Raw genomic sequence first — 20,125 nt, forward strand, 5'->3', positions numbered from 1 at the left:
CTGGAAAATGTAATTTGGTTCTTGTTCTTCACTCTCATTTCGCAGTAGCCATAGAAAAACACCTTAAATGGTTAGACATGTGTATGAATGCAAACAGAACGATAGATTGACAGAGATCAATTAGTATGTATCAGTATAATTATTTTATAGGATGGTTATAGTAGTTCATAGTACATGCACCTTTAGACAGGTGCTATAAGAGTTATAGGAACAGGTTATATAAGTGGATTTTCCCAATGTGCGAATTGAAAACGCTTGTCTTGTCAAGAGTTCCCCGTATATATCTATATATGAATATATATATATATATATATAATTTTTGTTGCATTATTTCCATAGCTACACGCAACGACTGTGATAACCATGATGAAAGCTGTACCCATGTGCCGCAGACTGCACTGTGGGAGACATGTGTGTCATGTGTGAAACAATTATTTGCGCTGTTATCGTCGAAACGCTCAGCGTTCTGAGGTCTGATCTCAGCGTTCTGATCGTACCGTTGTAACGTGAAGCTCTGCCCAGCTCGACGCTGCAGCTTGCAAATCACTGCGGCTCTTGCGCCTTGCTCTGCACATTTGGACAATGTTCTCGACTGTTTTGACCATGCTAACGATCCGCTGAGAACATCTTAAGTCCACTTTCCAACTGAAATCGCCCTGCAGCACTGTTTTGCATGGAGTGTAATTAACTTCGACTGATGCAGTCATGCTGTGCAGTGCTCATTCTGCAATCGGTTTCCAAGCGAAAAAAAATTGTGCAAAGCAGCACGCAATCTGTACCTACCTTGCAGCTGATGTGGAAGTGTTAGGCCGTGCGTAGTCTGTTGCTCATGTCCATCTGACTAGCTCAATGACATTGCTGCCCGGCGTGCCGCCCGCTCACGGCCTGACCGTGCTGACAGCGGCCCCTCCACCCGGCAGCAGGCGGGCAGTGTACACGGCTCGGAGATACCGTACGTGTTCGGCCGTCCTCTGGTCCAGGAGACGACGGGCGCCTCGCAGTTCAGGCCCGAGGACATCACCATCAGCGAGATGGTCATGACCTTCTGGACCAACTTCGCCAAGACCGGGTCAGTGGATCGGTAATCGTGGCCTCCATAGCACGAGAACTTCGGAAACCCTTGCTTGACACTGCGGAAATGTTAGGTGTCCGCTTCGCGCAGCTCCCGTTCTGACAGACGGCCGCTGCTGAGGCGAATGACCCACGTGACCTATTGTCCGGTGCGCTATCATTACACTGCGCGGCTGACAATTTTTCGGAACTGAGCTTGTACAAAGTATTGATATGGAATACCATTTTCATGTTTCGCACGTGTGCTATCTCGCATACCACGTAAGCAACCCTTTGCACGTTAGTGACGTGTTAACACTCTGAGGATGCTTACTTCTTTTGATTATGTTCTTGCTTTCAGTTTTCCCTGTGTAGCTTTGGAGATTATTGCCGATAAGTAATGAGCTCAAGACCTGTTGATTATGTTTACATTAAACCGTGGTATTGCAGTCAAGTTTGGACCCGCTGCATGGCTATTTTATTGATGTGGTAAACATAGCAGCAACGGTAGTAACACAATTCAGCTGCACATGTCCGACAACAATTGCATTGTCATAAATTCTATATGGTTGGAAGCCACGTTCGCCGTGACAATCACACAGCCAGCCTTACTGTCGGCTAGCGTCTATTTCCACCGCGCCGCCCGCTGTACCGATCAGCGCAAAACTTATTCCAGCTGTCGCAAAAACTCGAGGCCCGTTGAATGCCAAGACAAATGGCGGCTCTGCCAAATGCATGCATGGGCCCAATACGTGGGGCGTGTCGTCCGCGCCCCTTTTTGTTGGGCGTCCCGCGTCACACGAGAACGGGGCGACGACGGTGCCGCGCCTGAGCAACGACGCAGCCGCGCCCGAGCGACGGCGGCCGCGCGCTGACAACAGATTTCATTTCTGCAGTGGCTGAAGAAACCGGGCGATCGGCTCACCAGGCGATAAATTACCGGGAATTCATTACAGGCCGGTCGCCTGTTTTCCCGGCGATTCAGCAACGGCGCCGATTCCGCCCGGCCGGCCGCCATTAATCGCGACCGCCGCTCTAAAAGGCACCATCATCGAGCGCGTCGCGCCGTCGGCGCCGCGCGGCCATCTGCATACGCGGCGATGTCGGCGCGGCGCGGCGTACCTGGCGTAGCCCGATTGTGTTGGCGCGTGGACTCTCGGTGGGGCACCGGCGGTATGTTTCGTGCCCTATCGACAGCTGCTATTCGAGATTTCCCGACGGATCGCCGGCGGGTCGGCCGGCCGGCCGGGGGATGGCGCCGGCGGCGAATAACAAGTGGTGCGCCGGCAGCAGCCGGCCAGTCAGGCGCGGCTTCCGGTCCGGTATCGCGACCTACCGACGGTGACTTTCATACAGCGAAACTGCACTTCCCAACATTTTTAGGTCGTGTGGTAAAAAGGCTTTTATCAGAACTATCCCAATTTTACATAAGATCGTGGTTTTTGTGGCCTTCATTTTTAAACGGGTGGATATGGCTGTGTGATATGCAACACCGAACCATGCAATGACAGCCAACTGAATGTCGTTAAGCCGTTTGATTGATTTCGGCGTGATCGTCCAGCCCCTTCGCCTTTTCCTGATGCTGACGCTTTTCCTGGCGCCTTTCCCGCCGCCCTTATGCTGACGCTGACCTTTTCAGCGTCAGCATAAAACAGTGCGGTACCACTTGCCCATCGCTATCGACCAAGACGGAAACAGTCTGTGCCGCATTGCTTTGCCGCGGTGCGATGAAGGCCACGCCAGTCTGGAGTGAAATTAAGGGTGGACCGAGGTTCTCTCTCTTTGCTTCTCCGACGAGGCAGGCTTTGAATGTCGAGGATTCGCCAGCGTCTTGTCTCATATATGCAGCTAGGTTCCTTGAACAAAAATTTATCCCACGTTGTTCCTAAACTTTTCGTGTGAAAGCACTAGATTGATAACAGGCGCATTGTGGCGTGTTTGTCTTACAGTCATTTCAGCTTGGTTTTGATGCGTAAAGACGTTAATGAGTCGAACATTTCTATTGAAAGCGAATGTTTTTATTCAAACACGCATACATCAGAGGCATGAATTGAACACAATCGGTATCTGTACACACGCCCAGCGCACAGGACACGCTACACTGTCATCTTGCGGCAAAAGAAAAAACTACGGTGAAGTTGTAAAACGTCCTTTGCCAAACAGAATCAGTTTGTCTTTTCATCGCTTAACTGCGTATTCACCAAACTACACGCAGCATAGTGCGTTTTAAAGCCAACCAGATGTAACGAAGCCGAGGAAAATCCCCAATTAGCCGTTGTTAGATCTAAATTGCCTCCAATGAGCCTGTTAATTTCCTTCAGAGCATCAGTCCTCATTTGCCTGTTCGTCGTTTTCGACCAATCCTGCGTCAGCCGACTCGGCACTTGGCGGCAGCTCCCGCCACAGACAGCCGAACGAGGAGTAACCACGGTGCTCAGCCTTAACAAGCTGCCTCACCCTGCCGCTGCGGCCATATTACGCCGGCTGGCTGCCGCGAACTTGCCACTTACGCAGCGCCGCTGTTGGCTCGTCGCAGCGCTGGGAAGTTGCCGCCGCTCTAATCCACGACGTCCGTCGGTTTGCGGGGAGCTGCCACCGGCACCGCTGTCGCGAAATGTTTGCGATGTGGTGGCACGGACAGGGCTGTGATCGGGGCTAAAATCGCTGCAGAATTCTGCCGGTGAAAATCTCTGATGTTTGTCATCAATGGGTTTCAGCTCGAGACCTTCACGGGGGTGGAAACATTTTGAATGAACCGGGTGAGGAGGCGAGACATTTGGACGAAATGTGTTCCGCGCACGTCCTTTCAGGCCTGCACAGATCCTATTTGTGATGAGGCTGCTCCCGCTGCTGTTGTTCTCCTTGCCTTTGACGTGTCTTCCGCTGTGAAGTTCATTAATCCTGCCAATCTGGCCAGAAACTTCCCTGTTTGGACATGTTTTGACGACGTCGCTGCTAGGCAGGTGATCTGGAATGTTTCATCCTCGCTTCTGTTGTTGTTGTTATACCATGACGTGTGCAGCCCGTTGTTGGAAAGGAAGGCTGTCGACAACTATTCTAATTAGCAGTTTAGTTATAACTCTGTCACTATGATGCTGCGATGTGTATGCGTGTGATGTCACCAATTGGTGCTAAAACCGTGTGCTCTTCTCTTTCCACAGAGCTGTTGGCGCTCTCAGTCATATTCTATTGTTTGATTCTCTCGTAGAGGGTAATGACCGCGACGATTCTGTTTTAAGCGCTACTTGCACTTTGTTCTGTATGAAAGGCAGAGGTAGAGTTATGATGGACTTTGTGTTTTGTTCTTGCATAATAGGCCTCATTTTTCTTTTCAGCCATCGTGTAAAGAATGTGCTGTGCGGTCATGCAACTACCCAGTGTCCCACAGGCTCTGTAAAGCATAATGTACAACGATGTTCAAACCTAACAAAAGGACGCAGGCAGTCGAAAAGAGATGAACGGAGCAGTGCAAAGCGTGGCGATAACGTGGCTCACGCGTATTTTTTTATAGTTGCTACATGTCACGTGTAGATCACTATTCGGTTTTTATGTAAGGTTTTTGCCGTAGTATTTGCCATTATAATGGCTGGGGCAGTGGCCAGGGAATCTAAGGGCACCAATCTGGCCAATGACGACCGACACCAAATTAATTTCATCGACTTCACCGGAACCACCCAGGACCTTAATGTTCTGCTTTTTTCTGGGCGTTATACGGTACATATTTGATTGATGAATAAAGATGCTTCTGAACCCGCGAACCAACTGCATGTATGTGCTACGAGCATACTCATCCCGACACCAGATGCATTCAAATAATTCCTTGGTGTTGACCAGTGCATGCCTTAGAGGGGGTGTCCCACGTTGGAAAATATTGCAGTAAACTTGACATATGATAAAATAAGCCCATTTACATGTTTAGGTATACTTTTATAGAGAGTTTTCCACACTTGTATGTGGTTTTGAACTGAAATAACCGCCTTGAAGATCATTCGGTGGAGTTCACAGCCCTGCCGTTCTTAAGACCTAAGCGCTTCTAGTTCCTGAGCTAAATTCCCGCCAAGATGTGCAAATGATTTCGTGCTGACTATTTCGAGACCACCCAGGCATCCGTGACGTCATAATAACGTTATTAAAATCCTGCCATTCAACTGGCCGTGCGGCGACCAAGTCTAAGCAAAAATGATTGTCGAGTTGTTCATATCTGACGTTCGTTAGCACGGTTTTCGGATAAAACGGTAGTTATCTGCCTATTAGTCAATGCCATGCAATTTACGATGGCACAAACAGTATTGAAGTATTTAAAAAAATGATTTACTAAATCGAGAAATCGTGCTGTCTGGAGCTGTCTTTTCTCTTAAAGCTATACCAATGGTGATAAGTGATTTTTTCGTCATATCTCACACTTGCTTTAATATCTCCAACCGTGGAACATTCCGTTGAGGCGGAAAAGACTGCTTTACACAACACAACTTCATTATTGTGTAAATACGCTACTCCACACGTCATTCTTTAATTGCGTCATGGAACGTTTGTATGCCGTTGGGTGCTGCAAAACTGGCGTGCAAACACGCATCTCTAGCACTCACTAGTGCTTCAAACTCGCCCAGTGATGCAATTGGTGGTGCTGGAAGTATTCTGCGGCCAAAGATCGTTATGTACTCGTGGTTTGGTTCTTTTTCGTGATGTTCTCGCATATTTATCTGCGATTTTAAAAAGAAGTTAACTTGTATTCACATGTTTAGTTATTGCACTTTTCATAACTTATTATTTTACACATTTTACTTCCATAATAACTAGCAATTGCCCCACATATTATGTCATACAGCACAAAACGTGATTCGTGATTGGAACTTGCACAGCCTGCTCAGCAGTGATTGATAGCCAATCGACGTCAGCCATATTTAGAACTCATGCCCGCGGGCGCCAGATCTCAAAGGATCGACGATATATTCTTCCTGAACTTGAAGGTGGTATAACCTATGGGATGGCAGGATTTGAAAGACGCTGCTACGGCGTCATGCGTGCCTGAATGGATTTCAAATAGTCTGCACGAAATAGTCGACACATCTTCGCAGGTGTGTAGCTCAGAAACTGGCGGGGTTCGGGTCTTAAGATGGACAGGGCCATGAACTGCACCGAATGATCTTCAAAATGTCTGTTTCAGTCCGAAGCCCCACGCAAATGTGAAACACTCCCTTCAACAAATGTTCTACGTTTTGAAAATATAAACCGGATTACACCTTCCATCACAGCTTTTCTCCCTCATCTAATCCTGCCAAAAGTTGCCATTCTCGACTCCGAGCTTCTATTTAAACAAGCCACCACTCTGGTTGAGAAAAAGTCCTCGCACAAACTTAATCGCAGCCCCTAGCGAGCACGCAATAATAGCTCTCGACTGAAGAGCAGCTGGCGTTGGCGGCACTGCCCGCGGCGCGCCACGCGCAAGACCGCGCCTGCATCGGCCTATTGACGGCCCGGCCCGTAAACATGTCCAGGACGGCGTTGCGACGCTCCTGCCGGCTCGTTCAATCTCGGTCCGGGCAAAAGCAGATCGGCCGCCGCTGCCGTATGGAGATTGCGCCGTCTGCGGGCGCCCGCGGCGCCGCGGACCGGCCGCTGAGCGACTGGCGCCGCGGGCCGGCCGCTGAGCGAGTGGCGCCCCGGGCCGGCCGCTGAGCGAGCGGCGCCCCGGTCCGGCCGCTGAGCGAGCGGCGCCGCGGGCCGGCCGCTGAGCGAGCGGCGCCGCGGGCCGGCCGCTGAGCGAGTGGCGCCGCGGGCCGGCCGCTGAGCGAGTGGCGCCCCGGGCCGGCCGCTGAGCGAGCGGCGCCGCGGGCCGGCCGCTGAGCGAGCGGCGCCCGCTGCCGACAGGGACCCGAACCGGCCGGCGCCGCAGCCGCCACCTCACCTGCCGGAGAAGGAGCGCAGCCGCTATCGGGCCTGGCGCCTGGGCGCCCTACGACCGCACCTACCGACAGTATATGGATATAGGTGAGTGACGGCGGGGGCCGGCGGTGGGTGCCGCGGCCGCGACATCGCATTCCGCATTTAGGCGGCGTATTTACTTGGGCGAATGCAGCGAATCACATTTCTAGGAACGCACGCATCGAGCGTGCATGAGCATTGTTTACAGACATTTTATTACAACTAGGCGATGCCTGAGGCCAGTAAGCAACCATTTGTCTCCGATAGCCGACGTGTGCATGTGTCTTGTGGTAGGGGTGTAACAATGGTGTACGTGTTATCAGCGCTAGGCTTAGAGCCGACAGCATCAGTGTATATGTGTGTTGTGGTAGGGATGTAACGATGGTGTACGTGTTACGAGAGCCAGGCTTACAAACCATCAGTTATCACAAAGGCTTACGAGCGATCAAATATCGCGTAGCATGGCAAGAGCGCGATATCATAATACCATTACTGACCCTCCGAATTTGTAACAATGTTCACAACAAACACGCCTCTAGCGATCGGGCTTGGACGCAAGTGACTATGCCGTTCTCGCCTCCCGGCTCATTATGCCGACGGAGCAACTCACGTCTATGAGCCTACGTGCGGGCTAAAGCTGTGCGTAAACAGATTATGCGCCGCAACTTTTGGGCGCGAGGAAGTTTGACGGCATGATGGTGAACATAAACATCCTCTGACATCGTTCCAAGATGCAATAACGGAACTCAAAGGTTTCTAATTAAGAGAGTATAGCCGTAATCTGCGGCCACCACAGCATCTCCTACCTTCCAGCACCCTTGCCCGACTTCATCAGTACATGGAGGCGCGGCTCTACTCTGCGTAGTCGTAGATATCTAGTGCGCTATTTTGCATGTATGCTGACCCCGGCGATGACGTCATCAGAAGCCAGCGAGGGCGAGCACGTTCATCAGCTGACGCCGCCTGACACGTGGTACGGCTGCTCATCACTCGACACCATCTTATGACCACTACGGCTGCTCATCAGCCGACGCCATTTCTGCCTAGTCGTACGGCTGCTTATCAGCCGACGCCATCTTCTGCCTAGTGGTACGGCTGCTCATCAGCCGACGCCATCTTCTGCCTAGTGGTGCGGCTGCTTACCAGCCGACGCCATCTTCCGCCTAGTGGTGCGGCTGCTCATCAGCCGGCGCCATCTTCTGCCTAGTGGTACGGCTCCTCATCAGCCGACGTCATCCTCCGTCTAGTGGTACGGCTGTTTATCACCCGACGACGCATGACTAGTGGTACGGTTGCTCATCAGCCGACGCCATCTTCTGCCTAGTGGTGCGGCTGCTTATCAGCCGACGCCATCTTCTGCATAGTGGTACGGCCGCTCATCAGCCGACGCCATCTTCTGCCTAGTGGCACGGCTGCTCATCAGCCGACGCCATCTTCTGCATAGTGGCACGGCTGCTCATCAGCCGACGCCATCTTCTGCCTAGTGGTACGGCCGCTCATCAGGCGACGCCGTCTTTTGCCTAGCGGTACGGCTGCTCATCAGCCGATGACGCCTGACGAGTGATACGGCTGGCTGCTCATGCACAGAGCTGTGTGGTCAAGTGTTTGATGAAATGCTGTTAGAATACGTCATTTGTCCCATAATTTTATTGGCTTCCCCTTCAAAGCTGAATAACTTGGAGTTTCCAATCAAATTAAAACAACCATACAGCTTCTACATGGTTTTAGTAGATATTAAGATGCACGTTGAGCTGAATTTTCGGTCACCTTGCTCACAGCGTCAGGAGGTAAAAATATAGGATGGACACGAAACAAGCTCGGTGTGACCCTGGTGTCCTCCATATTTTGTCATTTTAACGCTGTGGGTAAACTTGTAAGCAAGAATTCGCTCAAAATACATCTTAAAATACTCCTTAAACATTTATAGTGTTTGCAAGGTCATTTTAATTCAATTGAGCACTTATGCCTTACATAGCGCAGGCACTAAACCATCTTGGATGATATAATTGTCTTACTTCTTCATGACGTCTCGCCTGTTCAGTACCTCCGCGATGTCAGGTACAGTTTTGGACAGAGGCAACGGAGGACCGTGAGTTGGTTGCTGTACACATCGTCCAGATTCTCATCAAGCTCATAGAGGCTCACTTTGCTGGAGTACAGATGGGATATAAAAAAATTACCCCGACTATGCCTGAGGGTGGCGAAACATCCTCAAACAAACCAAGGTTGGCATTATTGACCAATTCTGAGCATGGAAGCTCAGAGCTGTGACCTCGCAACCGCATTAACATTGTGTGCAGCATTTGGGCGAACTGTTTGATTGCACGATTCGGCAGGAACGTGAAGTACGCCAAGTGCTTCCCTCCTGGTTCTGATGTGACAAGCAAGGCCCAGGTAATTTGGCCCCCATCAGTGAGCCAGAATCGCTTTTGAACTACGGTGGGAGTGAAAAATTCCATCGCAAAAAGACCGTGCGGGAGTGAAAAAATCAATTCATAAAAGATGGAGCTCATGAGCTCGTGACTGATGCTTCAGCAAACAAAGACATCTATTTCAAGTTGGCATGGACGTAGTGTGAGGAACCTGACAAAACGATTCCGTTTATTAACATCTTAGGCCATTAAAGTGAAACAGAATACATTAACGCGCGCTCGGTTGGGGGTAGGGGGCAAATTGACCCTCCCCCGAGGACATTTCCCGAATGGTTTCTGAACGGCGCGGCGTAGTTGCGCCAAATTTTGCATAGCTGTAGCAAATTGCATAGCGGATCGTTTGACATACCAATTTTAGACCTACCTTGTAAGGTCGCTGACCTATGACAGGTCAAAGTCAGCCCATGGTTTCGGCGAAGGCAATTTCTAGGGAATCGTTCAATCTGACACAACAACGGAGCGTTTGACGAAGACATACATCTCTGAGATGCTTTCCTAGGCACCACAATTATTGAATGAGCAAATTACGTTGACCTAAGGTCAGGTATGATGGTCAGACCAAGGTCAAAACCAACCTGATTATCACTGTAGGGTTTGCCTGTATAGAATACTTTCTGGTGCTCATTTCGAATTTTTTGACAGCAGGAACCGCATTATGCATCTTCAATTGACTTTTTAGAGGTCAGAACAGGCCATTGACCTAAGATGATGCGGGTCGAACGTTTTGTCTTAGGATCATACTGCCTAGTGCAATCTTGGTCGCTTATTCAAATGCAAAACGCAGAGCATGCAGTCTTGTATCATTTTGGTCACCATGACCTTCAAAGGGTCAAACAAGGTCAATGACCTCAAATGGGCTTTTGACCTTTTGCTTAGAAACAGTTGCCTAGGTTCTGGGGGCGCTTTGGAGACCCACCTGTAATTTGACCTTGTTTCACCTTGTTCGACTCGAAGGTTATAACCTAGGAAGCTGAAACCCTAACCTAAGTGAGTTCACGTGTAGTTAAAGACACCCTGGTGTATCTAGCTTTCTTAGTTCCCGGGATCTCAGGTGGGGGGGGAGCAAATTGCCCCCCCCCCCCCCACCCGAGCGGAGGATATCTAGCCGGCCAACCGGGCGCGCGTTAAAACATAGTAATTTCAAGATAGTAGTACGAGCATAACGAATTATTAACACCAATAATTTGATGCTGCACTTTTCAATTCCCTTCCACAGCACTTTTAAAACAAAACAAAGCAAAGAAATTCAATAACAAAATAACAACAGAGGTTCAACAAGCATAAAACACTAAAAAAAACATTGGACTCCTACACATCAGCCCATCACCAAGCCAAACACAATAGACTGGCTTCTGTTAAGATGGGTTCAGAGAAAACAAACATTTGTCACTGTTTCTTTCGGAATACCAATGCTCATTTCCATGATGGTAGCCTATGCCTAACCTAAAGAGGCCTTACATCATCTCATCCTGTATAACCTGTTTGTATCACAGCAGCAGTTGTGAGTTGCTGATTTTTGCACAATTCTTATTGCCACTTGCCATCCACTTGAACAACTTAACCCAACTTAGGATAGCCCATATGATCAGCATCATCTTAACCCACCTATCTGTTGACAGCAGCACTTGTGATAAGAACATGATATGAAGGCTAGTTTTTGGCTGGTTTCAACTTGCATTTTTATTCAGTTCATTTGTGTATGCTTGTTGACATCAGACAAAGTTGACAACACACAAATCAAAACACTTTAAATCGCTTTGAACAACTTATTTTGATTGTCATGGTTAACCTATGTCAAAAGCAATAATGGGCATGCTCCACATTACAATCTCTCTTCTCCAAAAATAACATAACTTTTAGATGACCATGCCATTATTGCTGCTTGCCTTTTCAGCTGCAGCAAATGCATCCATTTGGGCTTGTTTATTCATATTTCATGACAAAGTTTGAAATATTGGCTTTACATTTTAAATGGGGTGGTCTGCCTATTTGCTACATATCAATATTTAACTCATGCTATAATTTATATGCAGCTTAGAGTATCCCTGTGTTAAAAAGATAGTGCATATATACAGTTCAGTCATATTCTGGTCAGCAAACCATGACAACTATAGAAAACATCTGATTAAAGCAGCCACGAGAGAACACTTTAAGAAATTTAGGGCAAATAACCAAGAATATGGAACAAAATAAGCTTGTGGCAACATAAGTTGTCTTATGGCAAAAATCGATGCATTAAAACAGAAAATGGCTAAGTTTGGTTATCAATCATGCGTTGAAAGCAGGCAAGGTAAGCAATTGCTTGGTCCACAGGAGACTTACCGGCTTCTTCCTGTTCCTCCAAAAATAAAAATTCAGCACCTTTTGCATGGTCTGCTGGCAGACAGAGTCATCCGACTCGCCCCCCGAACATAAATTTGAATCACGCCCACCAAACTTAGAGATTAAAATGCGAAACAAGAAGTTCGCCATCAAACACTTCTGTTTAAGCTGCGTCAGGTCTGTCCCAAGGCTCTATATGGCAGCCTTACCTTGCCTTAATAGCCTTGCCAGGTAGCCTGGTGAGTCAGACACTCAAAATGCTTGGATTTATCATTATTGAGCACCGCTATGAACCAAGAAAACGGTTACCTGAAGGTTTAAGAGGGCGCAAATGGCGGCAAAAATAAGTTCCGTGCTTCAAATTGTCTCCTTCATTCCCTGTGAATTGTTCGCGCTCGGGTGCATATCAAACATGTTTGGGCGGCTGGCGAATTAATCCAATTTATGTATGAAATACGTACAGGTTTGCAGCTGGAGCATCTTGCAGATAAATTGGTCAAAATTTTAAGCGGCAGATGGTACCTCTAAAGACAATTGAAAAGGAAGGAAGAATGAAATGGTATCACAATGGTATGATACCAAGAAAAACAAAAGTAGCTAAATAGATATAAAGACTGGTGCTTTTCTCGAAAATTTTGGTAATCAGCTGATTTGACTTAAAATCTGTTGATGTAAGTGCTCAAACGGTGATATTCATCTTGTAAGTATAAATTGGAAGACATTTCTTGAACTTTTCACTCATGCATTTCGGGAGTGATGCCATTTAGTGGTCAACTTTCCTCGGAAAACAACAAATACGTGGAGTAAAATTATCTACCAGGCCTGGCTGGTGTTTGCACCAGGCTCTGCTTTCGTTGCGTGGTGGTGAGACCAAAAAAATAGTGGATGCGTGAAAACCTTGCAGTTGGCGCACAGCTGCAGATTGTGATGCATTTTGTAACAAACCAAACTTGATGCGTGCAGGCGGCTGGGGTCGCTGGGGTTCTTGGGCTTGGAGGTACCGGGCGCCCTTGCTCTGTGCATACATGGACATGATTCGGATGTAGGTGAGGCAGGACATAGCCATAGGTGTCCAGGTTCTGCGGAGCCTCGTTTATGCTTGGTGGTTTCAAGTGAGCTCGGTTTTGGATGACATCTGAAAACCTCAGAAAGGGAAATATGGGTTTGGCATGTGCCATTAGACATTGTCAGGCAGGAGTGAAAATTCACACAAAATATGGGGAAAAGGAGTGAAGAAATCCTTCTCATAGGGTGTTGCTTTACACCCAAAGTCGGCAGTTCTAGGGCATAGGCCCTCACAGTCCGGGCATCCCGTCCCGGTGATGTGCAGGTCTCCGAGCCACAAAATGCAGGCTGTTAAACCAGCTTTAGAGCGTGCCCAGGTTTGGTATGTCCCGTACGCCTGCATCATAGCCACCCACAACTTACTGGCGCTTGCGATACGCCCTGTTTCGCAGTAGGTAAATACAATGTTCAGCTGAGAGCTAAACTGCTCACTCATAACAGCAACGGCACAGCTTGATTTATCGTTTGTCAGTAGCCAAAGGAGTTCTCCTGAGCTCTCAGATTGATGTCACTTGGTACACCTTCCCCATTTAGACATATGAATGGCGTAGATGCTTTTGACACTGCAGATATCACGTGTTCAGACTGTCCAATTCACAAATAGTTCTGGCGTAGTCATGCAGGCGCACGGGCGTGGTGATCGGATTTCAAACGTCCACTGAACTGCCTCCTGCCCTTTGGTCGTGCTAAACACTAACGTCCCGAACTGAACCATCGCTGTCGACACAGCGCATCGTAACTGCATACCATTACGTTCCACAGTTGCTCGAAGTGTCTACTTTGCCTGAAATATATCGCATCAGCATGTTAAAGGTCACGTCCACTTGAAGCCAAAGAAACGTTTGCCTCCCATCCGGGTGCTGATTGTTTGGCATTGGCGGCTCGCCTCGCTCGGCGTTCCCCCGCTATGGAGCCTCGTGTCGGTGGCAGCCCGTTGTGCATGATGCAGCGCACGCTGCAGTCCACAGTCGTTCGGGCACGGTTGCTCGCAGTCCGAGCAGTGACGTGCTGTGAGTACGTTCTGTGAGTACGTTCTGTGAGTACGTCGTGTGAATACGTTCTGTAAGTACGTTCTGTGAGCACGTCCCTGTCGAGTGGTCGGGCGGCGTGCCGCGGATAAGGCACATTTGGTGATGGCCGAATTTCGCTTGGGCTTGCGAGCGCTTGGCTGAGGACCCACACAGCAAAGCGCACCAATTAAAAAGGCATGGTGATGCTTTCTGGGTTGGAAAAATGCGCTTGTGTTCTAAACCGCCCAGTCAAATCGAGCCTTGGTGTGTTTAATTTCACAACTGGTGAGTTCGCAAATACATCCATCGTCCATAATTAACCAAGTTGCATGTCACTTGCAAACAAAATGAGGGTGGAAAAATAAACCATGACTGCCCGGCCCAGTTTATTTTCAGAGCTCAGTCAGCTCACCGTGCATTGATGACGTCAGAATTTCAAATAACAACCAAAAACGGCGATATGATGCAGACGGGCAAAATTACTGAGGTATCTCATGGGATATGACCAAAATATTTGTATGTTGTTCAGTGCATTAGCGAGGAGCATTAGTCGCATAGATAAGACAGTAGTAATAGCCGTATTCGTCGGAAAAAACAGGGAGTAGGGATATAGTTGTGTTGATATTTCGGCAACATGCCTTTCTCGAAACAATGGCGGAAGTGTATTCACTTCTGCTATTGTGTCCAGAAAAGCATGCTGCCGAAATATCAACATAACTATGTCTCTATTCTCCTGGTTTTCCCGGTGAATAACGCTTATGCTACTGTTTTATCCATGAGTAGATTTTGTTTTTCAGGTGTTACGAGTGTTGAGACAGCCTCTTCGCTTGAAATGCGCATCGCACGCGCCGTTTTCACGCCTTGCAAAAGCAACGGTAAATGCCGTTCATTTCACGCACACTCTGCGTGCACTGCACCGTTTTGGTTTGCCGCAGACGGTTTCGACCAGCGAGCCGTAGGCGTTCGTCCGCCGCCTGTCGGCTTTGCGCAGAATTTATTGCTATGAGCGCCTTGAAAACTGGTGAAGCGATAACGTGGCGTCATTGTCGACTGCATGCATTTCAAGATACAAGATTCTCGATTCTCGTCTCGTGTGGCGTTCCTGGCTGGTGCGGATTGAGTCCTCGTCATATGACTGCGTCTCAGAGGCTGTGACGTCACTTAATTCAGAATTATCCGAATCACCGACACTGAATGCAGCCGATGCGATTAGGCTGACAAACGACTGAAGCCTGCAGCTGGGATATGAGGAAAGCGAGCCAGTTTAGGTGTTCGTTCTCAGAATGTTTCCGTTTCACGAGACATTGGATCACACGGTACGATTAATGACGTTTTTCTATGCATACTGCTTATGCATACAGTTCGGTTTGTTCCGCACGCACAGTAAGCTTAGCTTTGGCTTTACTTCGTTGGAATATGAGTACAACTCTACTCCTTAAATGCACTAGCTTTTTAGTTTACACGAGCGGATGGATTTCTCTCCTTGATCCAAAAAAACAACTAAAAACGCAATGATTTAAACTAAGTTTGAGCACATTTTCTGAAAGTCTGTCTTAGTTATTGCTTTTCGAAACGAAGGTAAGGACTCCTAGAGTATTGTAATTAGCAATAGTTTAAACTACTGGCTTGCGGTCGAATGAGCGTGTGACCTGAATCATCTTCAGTTAGCTAATTCCACGGCTGCCGTCGGATCGCTGTTTTTCCGAGAGAAGTCTGCTGAAAGTTGTTTAAAAATGCAGATCGACTATTAGTACTGCGCTATGTTCCTAACGAATGCTTTTCCCAGTTGTTGAGTGCTCTGTGTTAAACGTCATTGATAACTCCTCTGGGATGCCGCTGTTCATAGCAGTTTTGGCGTCTTGATTTTCCAAAGCAAAGATGCGAAACTTGTAGCAACTCCGGTCACCGTATGTCATTAAAGATACCAAGCATAACGGCAAATTCACTATAGACATTTCAGTGAAGACATTCGAAGACAGTACATGCATATCCAATAGATATTTAGTGAGGTATCATGAGAACTGAGATGCGCAGAGCCAAGGGCCACCTGGGTATTACCGTGCGTTCAAGATCAATCTGATTATTAGCTCAAAGCAGCTTTAGTATGCTTCGCAGCTGGATTAGGGATCAGCAATGATGGCAGCGACTTGCGGAATCGTAGTAAATGCTGCACATTGTTCTGCCTCCGTCTACGAATGTCAGTCGTCAGCGCAACAAAGATTGAAATTACCTCTGGTAATGGCTGCCAGACCGTGGCACACCGCGTGGTTTTGTCCTGCCGATCTCATGCTTTTGCCCTTGCATGCCTTGCGGGACCCTACCTTCGCCTATGTCTATTTTTTTGCAGATTGTGACCTATATTTCAAAAACGCTTTTGACCCGCAGGCCAGAAGCCTCAGTGTCCGACTGAATGACATTCTGGTTATGCCGTTCTGAATATCCTGCAAGTGCTCTAACTTAGCAAAATGTTATTAATGATGGGCATCATCGAGTTGAAACGCTAGCTCGTTTCAGCAAATGGAGACAACGATACGAAGGCAACGAAACGAAGACGATGGACCAGGGCAACAAAACAGGCAACCGACAGGAGAGAAAAACAAAAAGCGTCAGGACTGTTAACTTGCTTGCCATTGTCACCTCCATTCGCTGTTATGCGATCCCATTCGCATTCGCACCTCCCTTCGGCTGTTAAACACGGCACAAACTTCACTGGCCGATAGCTGAAACAAAATCTAATATAGATCCGTCGCACCCATTGGGTGCCGGCGACACACCACTTAGCTACAAGTTTCGGCTTGTCACCGACACCAGCCTATTCTGAAAGAGTGCCTAAGTGTCTGACTTGAGTTGAGGTCGGAGGCGGCCCCGAACAGCAGCCTACATAGCTTCCAGTTCGAACAAGTCGCCCACAGCGCTCGCGATATCGCCCCCTGCCGGGTGCGACAATGGACCAACTGCAGACAAACCGCTTTTCGACAGGGCCGTATACAAACAAACTAACCACTCGCGTAATTGCAGAAGCAGAACTAAATCAACCGTTCCCACGCTTCCAAGTTACCCAGGCAACTTTCCCGGAAAGCCCGCGGCTCCGCCGTCGATCCGGCTTAAGACCAGCCACTATGCAGTGAGCGTTGGCCTGGTTTTGTGAAGTGGTAGAGCATGCCGGCGATACATCCGCCTGGCCCACCTGCCGCCCGCCCCCCCCCCCCCCCGCCCCTCCCGCCAGCGGGCGGAGCTGGCACACCTCGTCCTACTTCAGGGTCAGAGGGTGACTTCAGAGGGTGTTTGCCCCCACTCTGGCCGGGATGTGTGTGTGTGCGCCCCCCCCACCCCCACACACCCACGGCGAGGACCCGGCCGGCCGGCGCCTTCCCCCCGATAAGCTTTCCTCCGTTCCGCCCCGTGTTGGCAATGCGAGGCAGCTCATCGCGCCGGCCCTTCCGCCGCAGCTGTCCGTCTCCGCCCTCACAGCGGCCGAACCAGCCGGAGAAGGCGCCAATCGATGCTAATGTCTCCATTAGACGACGTAATTACAGCCAGCAAACGCTGGCAGGGTGAGCGTCGCTTGGCGCTGGTATTCCGCGATTACGCACAGCGCACGCTCTGCCGCCCAGCGTCGCCAAATACGACTGCTCTAATTAAATATGGTAATGAGCGCGCTCAGATTCCACCGCCGGTGCCGGCGTGCCGACAGCTAATCAGCAGCGTCTGATCAATATCGCGCCTGTTGGCCATGCGATTTGACGCCTGCCACGGACCCGCGTGGGCTTAGGCTGATGGCGCAGAAGTCCGGCGGCGGGCAAAGGGCAGCCGCTCGGGCCCACTGGCCACCGACGCGTCAATGCTAGAGGTCAGTTGGCGCTGTCGGCGAGCCTGCCAATTAGCGGCACATGCCCGCGTTTCGGAGACGAGCCCGTGCGCCTAACGCGTGCCTTTCGACCGCGAGCCTGAGGCGGCGTTGACCTTCACTCTCCGTTGCAGGTCAGAAGTTACGCATGCGCAGTCACTACCGGGCTCGCCAGGTGGCGTTCTGGAATGAGCTGGTGCCGCAGCTGCACGAGGCCGGGCGCCGCTCCCGCCGGCCCGAGTTGCAGTTTGAGGACACGGCCTCGCCGGAGGACCTCTACAGCGGCCCGGTGAGGCCCTCCTGCTCCAAGAGCCCGCGCGTGCGCGTCGTCACCACGCCAGAGCCGACCGAGCCGCCGCCGACGCCGCCGGCGTCGACGACGAGCAGCACGTCGGCACCGACGTCACCGGCGCCGGTGACGACGCAGAGCCTGCACACGATCTCGCGAAGCCATGGCCACGGCGGCGCCGCGCCGGCCGACGGCTGGACCTACTCGACCGTGCTCAGTGTCACCGTCACCATTGGCTGCTCGCTGCTTGTGCTCAACCTGCTCATCTTCGCCGGCATGTACTACCAGCGCAAGAAGTTCGAGGAGTCGCGCAAGCGCTTCCAGGGCAGCGCGCAGCCGAGCACCGTGAGTCTGGACTTAGGCCAGCCGGGAGGTGCTTCACTCACACGCCGCAAGTCCGGCGCCAGTGACTGCGTGGCGTGCAAGGGCGGCGGCGGTCACGGCGGTGGTGGCGGGGGCGGCAGCGGCGGCGCGCCGCGCCAGACCGCGCTGCCAGCGGCGCCGCCAAACGGGGACCTGAACTTCACGGTGCCGAAGCCGCCGCCGCCGCCGCGTGGCAGTACGCTCACACTGCCGTCGTCGGAGTCACAGCCGCTGCTGCTGCACCACGGCGGACCGGCAGCGCCGCGTCGCCCGCCGCCGGCGACCATGGACGAGCTGCGAGTGTAGCGGCGGCGGCGGCGGCGGCGGCGGCGGGGCCGCGCCGGGGCGTAGTGCAAATTTCGATGAGTGCGCCGGGGCACCGGGGTACCGGTGGCGTCGGCGGCAGTACGATCCATCTTGCAGCGGGGAGAGCGCTTAGCTGTCGCGCGACGGAAGTCCCAGAGCTGGCGCAGCGCATGGTGTGGACAAGCTTCGTTTTCTAAACCCTGTTCGGAGGCTTGACATGTTTCGGCGCTGATCCCGCCCGCAGACTCAGTGTTTCGTGAGGCCGCAGCTGTGGCCGTCGCTGTAAGTAGGCCGTAGTGTTCTCGCTACGGCAGGACCGATCTCTGCCCCATCTCATTGGCCGGGGGTGCGGTTGGCCGTCTGTGTCCTGTTGACTTTGCTCGTGCGACTGACGCGGGTCAGCTTGTGAAATGTGAATGGTCTCATGTCTGACGCTTCACATCAACTCCAGAAACTCCACTGAGCGAGGTTCTGGAGTCTGGAGTTTCATGTGGTGTAACTCTCACGATTTTCATGTTTTCACTCTCTCCTATTGCCTGTCCTTCTCTTCCCATTCCTGCATCTTGCCAACACGTTTATAATCTCATCCATTTTCTGTTACTCTCTCCCTCCCTCCCTCCCTCCCTCCCTCCCTCCCTCCCCCTCTTCTTCCCCCTTTCCCTGTCCCTATCCCTATCCCTATCCTTCTATCCCTATCCCTCTTTCTATCCCTATCCCTCTTTCTATCCCTATCCTCTCTCTTCTCTCTCTCTCTCTCCTCTCTCTTCTCTCTCTCTCTCTCTCTCTCTCTCTCTCTCCTCTCTCCCTCTCTCTCTCTCTCTATCCTCTCGTCTCTCTCTCTCTCTCCCTCTCTCTCTCTCTCTCTCTCTCTCTCTCTCTCTCTCTCTCTCTCTCTCTCTCTCTCTCTCTCTCTCTCTCTCTCTCTCTCTCTCTCTCTCTCTCTCTCTCTCTATCTCTCTCTCTCTCTCTCTCTCTCTCTCTCTCTCCTCTCTCTCTTCTTCTCTCTCTCTCTCTCTCTCTCGTCTCTTCCCTCTCTCCCTCCTCCTCGCCGCCGCAACCGTCCCCCTCCCCCCGACCTCCAGGCACACTCACCCCCGTAATCCCTTCTTTGCAGAGGGCCGCTGCCGCGCTTTTCGAAGTGGTCTCCAACGTCCTCCACTGTTTCGTCCCGGTTGCCCGTAGATCCAGCGGATTGGCCCAATTCATCCTCGCCCCCTATATTTACTTGTTTTTGTGAGGTGTTCCACGGGGCCAGGGCTCCCCAATGGCTGTGATATGAATCTTGAACTGTTGTTTTTTTAAGGTAAATAAAGTGGTTTTTGTGCGCAACATTACCGGTATGCTGGTGTGGTGATGACACTTCGCCAAGGCTTCACTTACACCAGCGATACTGGGTTCAGCAGTAGTGTGCAGCAGTCGTCTGGCTTCCGAAAATCTATTCCACGTGAGCCGGCGCCGGGTCCCTGTTTCCTCGTCTCGCTTTCGCCCGTTCGAAACTTTTCACCTCACATCTTGCCGC

At 50.6% G+C, this 20,125-nt stretch overlaps 1 protein-coding gene across 1 annotated transcript in view; it reads left to right on the forward strand.

Annotated features, from left to right (window-relative positions):
- The window catches only part of LOC119097496 (neuroligin-4, Y-linked), a 127,480-nt gene extending 109,559 nt beyond the window's left edge, over positions 1-17,921 (forward strand). The window contains exons 6-8 of the mRNA XM_037220526.1: positions 921-1,069; positions 6,919-7,038; positions 17,783-17,921. Coding sequence (XP_037076421.1) covers positions 921-1,069; positions 6,919-7,038; positions 17,783-17,840 — 327 coding nt within the window. The 3' untranslated portion in view covers positions 17,841-17,921. The remainder of the gene's footprint in view (positions 1-920; positions 1,070-6,918; positions 7,039-17,782) is intronic.
- The last annotated feature ends 2,204 nt before the right edge of the window (positions 17,922-20,125 follow it).

This window comes from Pollicipes pollicipes, unplaced genomic scaffold (genome assembly GCF_011947565.3).
Source record: "Pollicipes pollicipes isolate AB1234 unplaced genomic scaffold, Ppol_2.1 Scaffold_4295;HRSCAF=5057_pilon_pilon_pilon, whole genome shotgun sequence".
NCBI classification, from domain to species: domain Eukaryota; kingdom Metazoa; phylum Arthropoda; class Thecostraca; order Pollicipedomorpha; family Pollicipedidae; genus Pollicipes; species Pollicipes pollicipes.